Consider the following 13,760-nt stretch of genomic DNA (forward strand, 5'->3'; position numbering starts at 1 on the left):
AATGTGCCAGGTGATACACAACATGACTGTAACTCCGTAACAGAACACTTTGTAATACACAACAATGTGCCAGGTGATACACAACATGACTGTAACTCCATAACACAACACTTTGTAATACACAACAATGTGCCAGGTGATACACAAAAGACAACATGACTGTAACTCTGTAACTCAACACTTTGTAATACACAACAATGTGCCAGGTGATACACACAAGACAACATGACTGTAACTCTGTAACACAACACTTTGTAATACACAACAATGTGCCAGGTGATACACAAAAGATAAAATGACTGCAACTCCTTAACACAACACTTTGTAACACACAACAATGTGCCAGGTGATACACAAAAGACAACATGACTGCAACTCCGTAACACAACACTTTATAATACACAACAATGTGCCAGGTGATACACAACATGACTGTAACTCTGTAACACAACACTTTATAATACACAACAATGTGCCAGGTGATACACAACATGACTGTAACTCCGTAACACAACACTTTACAATACACAACACTTTACAATACACAACTATGCTCAAACAAGTAAAGCATCAAAAGCTTCCATATTGTCATTGGAGAGTCGATACTAGAAGATGTAGATGTGGTATCGATATTTCAGTCTGGTCCTGCACCTCACTGGCATGCACAGAAGTCCAGCAGACCCCCAGAAGTCGACATCATTGACGGTAACGTAAGCGTCGTCAATCCAGGCTCACCTGTGCATGTTCCTCAGGTGAAGTACTGGAAGAAGCAGGAAGACAGTGAAGGCGGGGCCCAAAGTGTCGTGGTCTCCGGCAGGGAAAACCAAACCAGACTAGACCGGATGAAGCCGGACTCCACTTTTGTCATCGAGGTGCGAGGATACAACTCTGCAGGATACGGGCCAGCCAGCGAGCGTCTGCACATCCACACCAAGAGACCTCGTAAGTTCTTACTCCTCTTGGTCAACAACCTCCTCAACTCTTACCTCTCTCTCTCTTTCTCTCTCTTTCTTTCTTTCTTGTTGTTCAGCTCCCAGTCAAGCTCCCACAATCATAGGCAGTAAGTACAAGGGCAAGAATGTCAACGTGTCCTGGGAGGACGTGAAGACGCTCGCCAACGAGGCACCTGTGGAGCGTTACAAGGTGACTCATTCTTCACTTCCACTTTCTGTTCAGCACAGGTGACTCTAGTCTTACCTTTGTCAACTCTGCACAGGTGACTTTAGTCTTACCTTTGTCAAATCCGCACAGGTGACTTTAGTCTTACCTTTGTCAACTCTGCACAGGTGACTTTAGTCTTACCTTTGTCAACTCCGCACAGGTGACTTTAGTCTTACCTTTGTCAACTCCGCACAGGTGACTTTAGTCTTACCTTTGTCAACTCCGCACAGGTGACTTTAGTCTTACCTTTGTCAACTCCGCACAGGTGACTTTAGTCTTACCTTTGTCAACTCCGCACAGGTGACTTTAGTCTTACCTTTGTCAACTCCGCACAGGTGACTTTAGTCTTACCTTTGTCAACTCTGCACAGGTGACTTTAGTCTTACCTTTGTCAACTCTGCACAGCTGACTTTAGTCTTACCTTTGTCAACTCTGCACAGGTGACTCTAGTTTTACCTTTGTCAACTCAGCACAGGTGACTTTAGTCTTACTTTTGTCAACTCTGCACAGGTGACTTTAGTCTTACCTTTGTCAACTCTGCACAGGTGACTTTAGTCTTACCTTTGTCAACTCTGCACAGGTGACTCTAGTTTTACCTTTGTCAACTCTGCACAGGTGACTTTAGTCTTACCTTTGTCAATTCCGCACAGGTGACTTTAGTCTTACCTTTGTCAACCCCGCACAGGTGACTTTAGTCTTACCTTTGTCAACTCTGCACAGGTGACTTTAGTCTTACCTTTGTCAACTCCGCACAGGTGACTTTAGTCTTACCTTTGTCAACTCCGCACAGGTGACTTTAGTCTTACCTTTGTCAACTCCGCACAGGTGACTTTAGTCTTACCTTTGTCAACTCCGCACAGGTGACTTTAGTCTTACCTTTGTCAACTCTGCACAGGTGACTCTATTCTTACCTTTGTCAACTCAGCACAGGTGACTTTAGTCTTACTTTTGTCAACTCTGCACAGGTGACTTTAGTCTTGCCTTAGTCAACTCAACACAGGTGACTTTAGTCTTGCCTTAGTCAACTCAACACAGGTGACTTTAGTCTTTCCTTAGTCAACTCCGCACAGGTGACTTTAGTCCTACCTTTGTCAACTCTGCACAAGTGACTTTAGTTTTAATTTTTTCAACTCTGCACAGGTGACTTTAGTCTTACCTTAGTCAACTCAACAAAGGTGACTTTAGTCTTACTTTTGTCAACTCTGCACAGGTGACTTTAGTCTTACTTTTGTCAACTCTGCACAGGTGACTTTAGTCTTACTTTTGTCAACTCTGCACAGGTAACTCTAGTCCTACCTTTGTCAACTCTGCACAGGTGACTTTAGTCTTACCTTTGTCAACTCCGCACAGGTGACTTTAGTCTTACCTTTGTCAACTCCGCACAGGTGACTTTAGTCTTACTTTTGTCAACTCCGCACAGGTGACTTTAGTCTTACCTTTGTCAACTCCGCACAGGTGACTTTAGTCTTACCTTTGTCAACTCCGCACAGGTGACTTTAGTCTTACTTTTGTCAACTCTGCAAAGGTGACTCTAGTCTTATGTTTGCTGACTATGCAGAGGTGACTTTAGTGTTACCTTTGTCAACTCTGCACAGGTGACTTTAGTCTTACCTTTGTCAACCCTGCACAGGTGACTAAAGTCTTATGTATGCTGACTGTGCACAGGTGACTTCAGTGTTACCTTTGCTGACTGTGCACAGGTGACTTCAGTGTTACATCTGCTGACTATGCACAGGTGCTGTACAGAAAACAGGACCAGTCCAAAGTCCAGCTGTACGTCACACACACATCGTACATCGACCTTCCAGTCCACGAGGACGGGACATACGTGGTGGAGGTCCGCGCGTCTACGGAGGGCGGAGACGGGGCCGTGTCACAAATCTCCATCACAGGTAGCAAAACTCTAACCTTGGCGGGAGGCCATGTTTCTCCCTAAGAGAGACTTCCTACTGCTGCTTCCAGTCCATCCTTGAAGGCCATTGACCACATCCCTTCTAGGAAGGAAGTCCTGCTGTGCTTTCTTATCCTGCGCTCCACACACACCTGGCAGTCCACACACACCTGACAGTCCACACACACCTGACAGTCCACACACACCTGGCAGTCCACACACACCTGACAGTCCACACACACCTGACAGTCCACACACACCTGGCAGTCCACACACACCTGACAGTCCACACACACCTGACAGTCCACACACACCTGACAGTCCACACACACCTGGCAGTCCACACACACCTGACAGTCCACACACACCTGACAGTCCACACACACCTGACAGTCCACACACACCTGGCAGTCCACACACACCTGACAGTCCACACACACCTGGCAGTCCACACACACCTGCCAGTCCACACACACCTGACAGTCCACACACACCTGGCAGTCCACACACACCTGGCAGTCCACACACACCTGACAGTCCACACACACCTGACAGTCCACACACACCTGGCAGTCCACACACACCTGACAGTCCACACACACCTGGCAGTCCACACACACCTGGCAGTCCACACACACCTGACAGTCCACACACACCTGACAGTCCACACACACCTGGCAGTCAAGCCAATATTTGAAAGAGTTCCTCGTCTGATGACAACAAAGTCAATAGTTCAATGACTCTTAGTAAAAATCGACTAATTATTTCATGGTTTGCTTTTAGCCCTCAAATTCCTCCTCGCTCCAGGGAATGACTTATTCGCTGAGTTTGCAAACAGGAAGAAAAACAAGACAAAATACAAATAGTGATAAAATCCAACTACTATGATATTACTTTTGGAATCAACAGCAGCAATTCCTGGATGGAAGCTCCTCTTCTTTTGTGTGTTTAGACCACAATTGACAGGACTAGTCAAAAATACATCAAATGCAGTTTCCCCCCCAACAAGTAAAGACTAAATAAAGGTAATAATAATAACGGGTTGTGTGTCCCCCAGGAGGAAGTGTACTGGCCGTCCAGACCCTGAGTGCACTCTGCCTGCTCCTGGCCTCTCTTCTCTGCCTCAACCTCTGAATGTAGCAGCTTCTCTGTCGTCACTTGGACGTGGAGGACAGTCTTCACGGCCTGCAAAGACTTCTGGGACTCTTTCCACCATCATTTGGTTCCAGGGTTCTCTTCTTAAGAAGTTAGTGGAAATAGACAGGAACTTATTTATCCACAAAATGTCTTTTTGGAGGAACGTCAAAGTTTGAAAACTGCCTTATGTAAATGTCTGCACTTATCCTTCACAACCACCTTTCATTTTTCAAACTTTTTGATACAAATTAATGCCACATACTCCAATACTTCAATCAACTGTGAAGGATAAGTGCACTCCTTTATCAGTATCTCTCTACACAGCTTTCTTTACGTCTTGCTCTTTTATGCTCTTTTCTTACAAAAGTGAAGCACAGCCTCTGTTGAAGACGATACAGTCAAAGCAAACATCCACCTTCATTGGTATCAATTGTCACTGCCTGTCGGTGTCATCAGCCACTACTTTATCCCTCAAGTGTACTTAGTGTACTTACATGAAGACCATGTAAGGAGCAGCCAATGTCAGCATAGAGCCAAACTCAACCACAAGCGACTGCCAAGCCAGGCCAGGGAAATCCAAACACTGTAACACCACCGACTGGGGACGCACAAAAGCAGATGCTTGCATTAAAACAAGCCAGCAAATGAGCTTTAGATGTCTCCACCGGGACAGGAGAAGTCTTCTAATGACGCTCTGTCAAGCCCAAATGCTTAAGTTTGGACCAGAGATTCCTACAAACTAAAAGTCTTTGGAGGAGTTTCAGCATTGCGGGGTTGGAGTTCTGGACACTTTGAGTCCACATGTTCTTCTTTCACCAAGTGTCGGTCACACATACGCACATTCTTCAAATAACAACTACTTCTTCATTCGCAATTGGAACTTGGCTTTAGAAAAACACCAACATGCGGACACCTCGGTGATGTACACACAACACATTCTACTGACTAAGGCTTACTGCCGAAGCTAGCAATCATTGAACTGGACGCAACTTCTAATGACACCACTTTGATGATGCAAGCCTGTGCGTGCAAAATAAGATGCACCGTAACACAGTCACATGATCATTGTCACCACATTGAAGACTATGATGCATCATAACAGTCACATTAAAGACTAAGATACATCACAATAGTCACATTAAAGACTAAGATGCATCATAACAGTCACATTAAAGACTAAGATGCATCACAACAGTCACATTAAAGACTAAGATGCGTCATAACAGTCACATTAAAGACTAAGATGCATCACAACAGTCACATTAAAGACTAAGATGCATCACAACAGTCACATTAAAGACAAAGATGCATAACAACAGTCACATTAAAGACCTAGATGCATCATAACAGTCACATTAAAGACTAAGATGCATCATAACAGTCACAGTAAAGACTAAGATGCATCGTAAGTCACATTAAAGACTAAGATGCATCATAAGTCACATTAAAGACTAAGATTCATCATTACAGTCACATTAAAGACTAAGATGCATCATAACAGTCACATTAAAGGCTAAGATGCATCATAACAGTCACATTAAAGACTAAGATGCATCATAACAGTCACGTTAAAGACTAAGATGCATCATAACAGTCACGTTAAAGACTAAGATGCATCATAACAGTCACATTAAACACTAAGATGCATCATAACAGTCACATTAAAGACTAAAATGCATCATAACAGTCACATTAAAGACTAAGATGCATCATAACAGTCACATTAAAGACTAAGACGCATCATAACAGCCACATTAAAGACTAAGACGCATCATAACAGTGACATTAAAGACTAAGATGCATCATAAGTCACATTAAAGACTAAGATGCATCATAAGTCACATTAAAGACTAAGATTCATCATAACAGTCACATTAAAGACTAAGATGCATCATAACAGTCACATTAAAGACTAAGATGCATCATAACAGTCACATTAAAGACTAAGATGCATCATAACAGTCACGTTAAAGACTAAGATGCATCATAACAGTCACGTTAAAGACTAAGATGCATCATAACAGTCACATTAAAGACTAAGATTCATCATAACAGTCACATTAAAGACTAAGATGCATCATAACAGTCACATTAAAGACTAAGATGCATCATAACAGTCACATTAAAGACTAAGATGCATCATAACAGTCACGTTAAAGACTAAGATGCATCATAACAGTCACGTTAAAGACTAAGATGCATCATAACAGTCACATTAAAGACTAAGATGCATCATAACAGTCACATTAAAGACTAAGATGCATCATAACAGTCACATTAAAGACTAAGATGCATCACAACAGTCACATTAAAGACTAAGGGGCGGCATGGTGTAGTGGGTAGAGCGGCTGTGCCAAAACCTGAGGGTTGCAGTTTCGCTCCCCGCCTGTTGACATCCAAATCGCTGCCGTTGTATCCTTGGGCAGGACACTTCACCCTTTGCCCCCGGTGCAGCCAACACTGGTGAATGAATGATAGGTGGTGGTCGGAGGGGCCGTAGGTGCAAACTGGCAGCCACGCCTCAGTCAGTCTACCCCAGGGCAGCTGTGGCTACAAATGTAGCTTACCACCACCAGTTGTGAATGAATGATGGGTTCCCACTTCTCTGTGAGCGCTTTGAGCATCTAACAATAGAAAAGTGCGATATAAATCTAATCCATTATTATTATTATTATTAAGATAGGATGGGAAACATCTCTTCCTCAGACTTTTTGTTTGTCTTCCTGGCACTCCCTGAACGACCAGTCAGGACACATTGATGCACTTTCAGACTGTGAGAACATAGAACTGTTTCAGCAGGAACCAATGCTGATAGTTTCCAAAAATGCACATTTATTTAAAAAAAAAGCCAAAGTACACAAGAGGAGTTTTCAAAAACATGTCATGCACATTTTGTCCAAAGCACACAAAGGCCAGAGCAGATGATGGGTGTGTGAGACATCTCAATAATACAGTGATGCATTACAGTGGATGTGCAATAACTACTGTAAATATGGAAGCTTTAAAACTAGGGAAGATGCATTTTTAATGAGGTGGAAAGTGGGAGACAAGGCTTTGTCAAGAAATGTTTCCTCTTTGAGATGTGATGGACTTTGTCACAGGTGGGCAGACTTGTACTCCAGTAAGAACACCACTACTTTACAACAATAGGACTCAAGTAAAAGTCAGAAGTAGTCATCAAAATCATGATTAGAGTAAGAGTAAGTAAAAATTCTGGCAAAAAACTACTCAGGTATTGAGTAACTTGTGAGTAACTTCTGATTCTTTTAGTAGTTTTTTTTATGGGTCTTGTACTGCAATTGTAGTTGGTGTGTGTGTGTGTGTGTGTGTGTGTGTGTGTGTGTGTGTGTGTTTGTGTGTTTACAAAACATACAATTAATTCACAACTGACTTCAACATGTTTTGTGTGGTTAGAAGTATAATTGCTGTCAGTAGAAAAGTGACAGAGATGATGATATAAATGTTGTTGGAAAGAAATGATTGAAGATGTGTTTGCTGCCTCGTCTGACGTCATGTAACTTTTTACACTCAGTACCTTTCCATGCACTAAATGAGTGTGATTTGTCCAATAATTCACTTTCTTCTATTTTCCTCCAGCTGCATGTGAAGTTATTTTGCTGTGACAGTACGCCAGGCTTCACGGTGGCAGAGGGGTTAGTGCGTCTGCCTCACAATACGAAGGTCCTGCAGTCCTGGGTTCAAATCCAGGCTCGGGATCTTTCTGTGTGGAGTTTGCATGTTCTCCCCGTGAATGCGTGGGTTCCCTCCGGGTACTCCGGCTTCCTCCCACCTCCAAAGACATGCACCTGGGGATAGGTTGATTGGCAACACTAAAAATTGGCCGTAGTGTGTGAATGTGAGTGTGAATGTTGTCTGTCTATCTGTGTTGGCCCTGCGATGAGGTGGCGACTTGTCCAGGGTGTACCCCGCCTTCCGCCCGATTGGAGCTGAGATAGGCGCCAGCGCCCCCCGCGATTCGAAAGGGAATAAGCGGTAGAAAATGGATGGATGGATGGATGATGATATAAATGTTGTTGGAAAGAAATGATTGAAGATGTGTTTGCTGCCTCGTCTGACATCATGTGACTTTTTACACTCAGTACCTTTCTATGCACTAAATGAGTGTGATTTGTCCAATAATTCACTTTCTTCTATTTTCCTCCAGCTGCATGTGAAGTTGTACTTTCTTATGTGTCATGTGAGTGATGGCCATACACAGTGTGCCTCTCCTACACTAGGGGGCGACATCTTCTTCACACATGTTACATGTTAATACAGTAGAAGAAGATCTTGTGAGTGATGGCCATACGCAGTGTGCCTCTCCTACACTAAGGGGCGACATCTCCTTCACACATGTTACATGTTAATACAGTAGAAGAAGATCATGTGAGTGATGGCCATAAGCAGTGTGCCTCTCCTACACTAGGGGGCGACATCTTCCTCACACATGTTACATGTTAATACAGTAGAAGAAGATCTTGCTGGGTGCTAATAAAGTAGCAACTTTAAAGCTAACAGATAAGTACAACTTTGCACTGCTTGTTTAAGTTGTTGGTAATGTTTGAATGTGTTGAATCAGAATCAGAATAGTTTTTATTGCCATTGTTTGAGAACGGGTTCACAAACTAGGAATTTTACCTGGCGCAATGGTGCAACATAAAGGACATATACGACAGGATAGGTAATAAGATGAGCTGTAAGTGAGCTATCAGATCTTGTTATTGTTCACGTGTCTGATGGTCGAAGGAAAAAAGTGTTCAGGTGGCGGGAGGTGTGGGTCTGGATGGACCGTAGTCTCCTGCCTGAGGGGAGAGGAGAGAAGAGTTTTTGTCCAGGGTGAGAAGAGTCAGCTGTGATCCCACCCACACGCCTCCTGGTCCTGAAGAAGAACAGGTCCTGGAGGGGTGGGAGTTTGCTGCCAATCACCTTCTCAGCAGCACGTACCATGCGCTGCAGTCCATGCTTGTCCCGGACTGTGGAGCCGGGGAACCACACGGTGATGGAGGAGGTGAGGATGGACTCGATGATGGCTGAGTAACTGCACCAGCATCTCAGTTGGCACTTTCAGTTTTTTCTGCTGCCGCAGGAAGTACATCCTCCGCTGGACCTTCTTGATGAGGGAGCTGATGGTCGGCTCCCGCTTGAGGCCCTGGGTGATGGTGGTGCCCAGGAAACGGATGGAGTCCACAATTGAGACGGGGGTAGGAAAGTCGATCAGGCTGAGGGGGGGATGGTGGAGCTTTGACTTTCCTGAAGTCCATGATCATCTCCACTGTTTTCTGGGGGTTCAGCTCCAGGTTGTTGAGGCTGCAACAGGACGCCAGTCGGTCCACCTCTCTCCTGTAGGCAGACTCATCACCATCCGAGATGAGCCCGATTAGAGTAGTGTCGTCCGCAAACTTGAGCAGCTTTACCAACTGGTGACTGGAGGTGCAGCAGCTTGTGTACAGGGAGAAGAGCCAGGGGGAAAGTACACATTCTTGAGGAGTACCAGTGTTCGTGGATCCACTGTCCGAGACAATCTTCCCCAGCTGCACGTGCTGTCTTCTGTCTGTCAGGAAGTCATTAATCCAACTGCAGAGGGAGTCGGGCACGCTGAGCTGGTAGAGCTTTCCAGGGAGAATGGTGTTGAAGGCAGAGCTGAAGTCCACAAACAGGATCCTCGCGTAGGTTCCTGGGGAGTCCAGATGCTCTAGGATGAAGTGGAGGGCCAGGTTTACTGCATCATCCACAGACCTGTTGGGTCTGTAGGCGAACTGCAGTGGGTCCAGGAGGGGGGCGGTGATGTCCTTGAGGTGGGGCAGGACCAAGCGCTCAAAGGACTTCATGACCACAGACGTCAGCGCCACCGGCTTGTAGTCATTAAGTCCTGTGATCCGAGCTTTCTTGGGGACAGGGACGATGGTGGAGGTCTTGAAACAGGACGCCACGCGGCATAGCCCAAGAGAGGTGTTAAAAATGTCAGTGAAGACAGGAGCCAGCTCATCCGCACAGTCTCTCAAGCTGGAGGGGGAGACACCATCAGGCATGGGGGCCTTCCGTGTGTTCAGCTTCAAGAACTGCCGGCGTACATCCTCCTCTCGGCTGGAGAGGGTCTTTGGTGAAGTCCTGTGATGTTCTTGGAGTCCTTTAATGTAGATCTGGAGTTGGTGGGGAGGGTGATGGTGGGGGGAGCAGAGCTTTGATGAGCTGAAGGCCGTTCAGGACGACAGTAATGTGTGTTGAGGTCCTGAGCGAGAGTCCGGTCATTCAGTGCCTGGGTGGCTTTGGGCCTTTAGTTCGTAAGGGCCCTTAATCCTCTCCACACGGCTGCAGAGTCATTGGAGCTGAACTGTTCCTGTGGACGGTTAGAGTACACAGATTGAGCTTTCTCCACTTCTCTGATGAAGTGGTAGTTCGCTTCTCTGTAGGTACTACGGTCCCAGCTCCTCAACGCAGTGTCCTTTTTCTTGCGCAGCTGTTGGAGCTTGGGTGTGAACCAGGGCTTGTTGTTATAACAAGCCCTGGTGCGCGTTGGAATGATGCGTGCCTCATTGAACTGTATGTATGAGGTCACAGTGTCCGTATACTTGTCCCGATTGTCTGTGGATGCTCTAATTGCCTCCCAGTCTGTCGTCTCCAAACATGCGCACAGCTACTCCACAGCCTCGTCGGTGAAACACTTAATGGTCTTCATAACAGGTTTAGTCAGTTTCAGTTTCTGTCTGTATGAAGGGATTAAGTGCACCATCACATGATTTGACAGTCCAAGGGCAGCACGCGGGACTGCATGGTATGCCTTGATTATTGTGGTGTAACAGTGATCCAAAATGTTCTCCTCTCTGGTCGGGCATTTAATAAACTGGGTAATACCTGGCTCAGATTTCCCTTGTTAAAGTCAACAAGCACGACAACAAGGGAGTCCAGAAAAGACCGTTCCATGTGTAAGATCTGGTCTGCAAGCGTGCGCTGAGCGTCACGCGCGTCCGCGCTGGGCGGTTTGTAGGCAGCCACCAGAATGAAGGAAACAATCTCACGCGGTGAGTATAAAAGCTTACAGTGAATGAAAATATATTCCAGAGCAGGAGAGCAGTGTTGGGAAATCACCGTCATGTCTGTACACCACTTGTTGTTGATGAAGAAGCAGACTCCATCGCCTCTTGTTTTGCCGGAGAGCTCCGTTTCTCGGTCCGCGCGGAGCGTATAAAAGTAGTTGCCACAGTCGAGGAGTCTGCTAAGACAAAGTGAAGAGTGAAGAAGCGTATAAAAGTAGTTGCCACAGCCGAAGAGTCTGCTAAGACAAAGTGAACATGGCGGAGTGTAAAAGTGTGTGAGCAGCACCATCACAGAAGGTGCACTTGGCAATTTTCCACTTTTGGGTAGAGACACAGAGCTGTGACAGGAACAGAGCGCCAAGACCGGCTTATCTGGGCTGCAGCCCAGGGGCCCCACCCAATCAGGGGCCACCTTTTGTGATAGCAGTGTTTGGTGTTCCTGGCTTTCAACAACCAACCTCGGAGCTTGGCCGTCGCCTGCGGCAGAGAGCAGTGTACTACTACTGAGCTAAAACCCTCCTGGATGGCAGCACTCTGATACAATACAGATATTGCACGATGCCGATACCACATCAGCACAAGTCATTCACACAAAGTCTCTGCAGGCTCTTAACAAGTCAAACTGAAGACTTTTTGAGACCATCATTAATACAAATGGATGTGAAGCCACATTAAGGGACGGAACGTAATAGGTCGGCAACCTTGACACATTTTGTGCACAAAAACTTGTCAAATGAGTTGAATGTAGTGTATTGTAAGTTATATTGCTTTGCATTACAGGCCATCAAGTTTCATGTCAAAAAATACATCTTATTGATAACCATTTTTTTTACAATAAACTGGGGGCCAAAAATGGCCCCTGAGCCGCACTTTGGACACCCCTGGTTTACAGTCAGTACACTACAAGCCATACCCTCAATGATTCAGCTTCCTAGAATGGTCTGTTGAGGACACCCTTTGTGTGGGGCATAGGTCAGGGCTCTGTTGCAGTACATCTGTGTGAAAGGGGCTCAAATCTTGTTTGTTGAAATATTGGAGGTATTTATTTTGCTTTGGCTGTATCAGGCTGGTGCTTCTTCCTTCATGGCCACCAAACAGCACAGGAAGTTCTCACCACACCGTTTGCTGCGGAATACCCAAACTACTTTACTACGCTCAACCCTAAACTAGTTTAGTATGTTAAAGCCTAAACTACCTTGCCAGAGTAACTAGTGTGAGTCAGCAAGATCAAGGTGATCCAGCATGCCCTACTCAGCCAACACTCCATGCAAACTGAGACTCTTGACGAGGAAAAGTGGAACCGTGCTGCTTGGTGGAAACACGACGTAAAACATGCACCAGGTCCCAACAAAACAAGATGGTTTAACTCCTCTCATCTTCTCATTCTTCAAGCTGGCTCTTATTTTTCTCTTCTTGTTTGTCATCATTGCCACACACACTTTGTTTTGTTGTTTGTCATCATTGCCACACACAATTTGTGTTGTTGTTTGTCATCATTGCCACACACCCACACTTTGTGTTGTTGTTTGTCATCATTGCCACACACACACACGTTGTGTTGTTGTTTGTCATCATTGCCACACACACTTTGTGTTGTTGTTGTTTGTCATCAATGCCACACACACACTTTGTGTTGTTGTTTGTCATCATTGCCACACACACTTTGTGTTGTTGTTTGTCATCCTGCTGCGTCCATGTGTGCAGTCACCAAGTGCTGGTGCCACTGTCCTCCATGCTACATGCTACATGCTACTTATTACACAATGCATGACTGGCCTACATTTTTGTTGAGGAGGAAGTGTGAGGTGCATGACATCATGACATCATCAGATCATGACATCTTCACATCCTGCGTGGCCTCCCTTCACACTACAGAGCATAGACCTAAACCTCATCTGTGCTTTACAAGTCATTTCTCATGACGCTTTTTTCCCTCTAAAGTGTGAGGGACAAATACTGGAATTACTTGTTTGCTGGAGAAGAAACAATAAAAGTCTAGTAAAGTGTTGCAAGACTCTATTTCTTCTTTTAGGTCACCACTGATCAATACTTATTCTTTTACTGCACTACTTCATTATTACTGCTTCTCACACTTCTTTCACCAACTACCACTCAGCTCAGTAATACACCTAAGTATTCATTAAGTACCACCATCATGACAACATTAAATACAGTAGTGCAGTAGGCCCAAGTATTCATTAAAAACATGGCATGGGTTTTATTTTACAAGTATATTTCAGATTTTTACCCACTGTAACCTTGCACACAGTTTGAACAGTAACACTGTGTTGGACTATAGGAACATAAAACACTGTACTTTAATCAAGTGATTAGGTGTAGAATACCGGAAATGTGAAGCATGGGTTTGTTGATGTTCATGTTTATGCGAGCATTGCATCATTTGTGTGATAATAAACATTAGAATAATTCCAGCCAATAAGCAGACAAAGGTGTTGAAGGACGATGGCACTCTTCGCAGCTTCTGCTCACAAAGCAGCGGTCATGAATCATGGCGAGACCTGCTTGACAGCAACAAC

General features: G+C 45.0%; 1 protein-coding gene across 1 annotated transcript in view; it reads left to right on the plus strand.

Annotated features, from left to right (window-relative positions):
• The window catches only part of cntn1a (contactin 1a), a 114,097-nt gene extending 100,866 nt beyond the window's left edge, over positions 1–13,231 (plus strand). The window contains exons 21-24 of the mRNA XM_061917045.1: positions 753–942; positions 1,031–1,143; positions 2,897–3,053; positions 4,110–13,231. Coding sequence (XP_061773029.1) covers positions 753–942; positions 1,031–1,143; positions 2,897–3,053; positions 4,110–4,186 — 537 coding nt within the window. The 3' untranslated portion in view covers positions 4,187–13,231. The remainder of the gene's footprint in view (positions 1–752; positions 943–1,030; positions 1,144–2,896; positions 3,054–4,109) is intronic.
• Positions 13,232–13,760: the final 529 nt, after the last annotated feature.

Source organism: Nerophis ophidion, linkage group LG12 (genome assembly GCF_033978795.1).
Source record: "Nerophis ophidion isolate RoL-2023_Sa linkage group LG12, RoL_Noph_v1.0, whole genome shotgun sequence".
In the NCBI taxonomy this organism is placed as follows: Eukaryota; Metazoa; Chordata; class Actinopteri; order Syngnathiformes; family Syngnathidae; genus Nerophis; species Nerophis ophidion.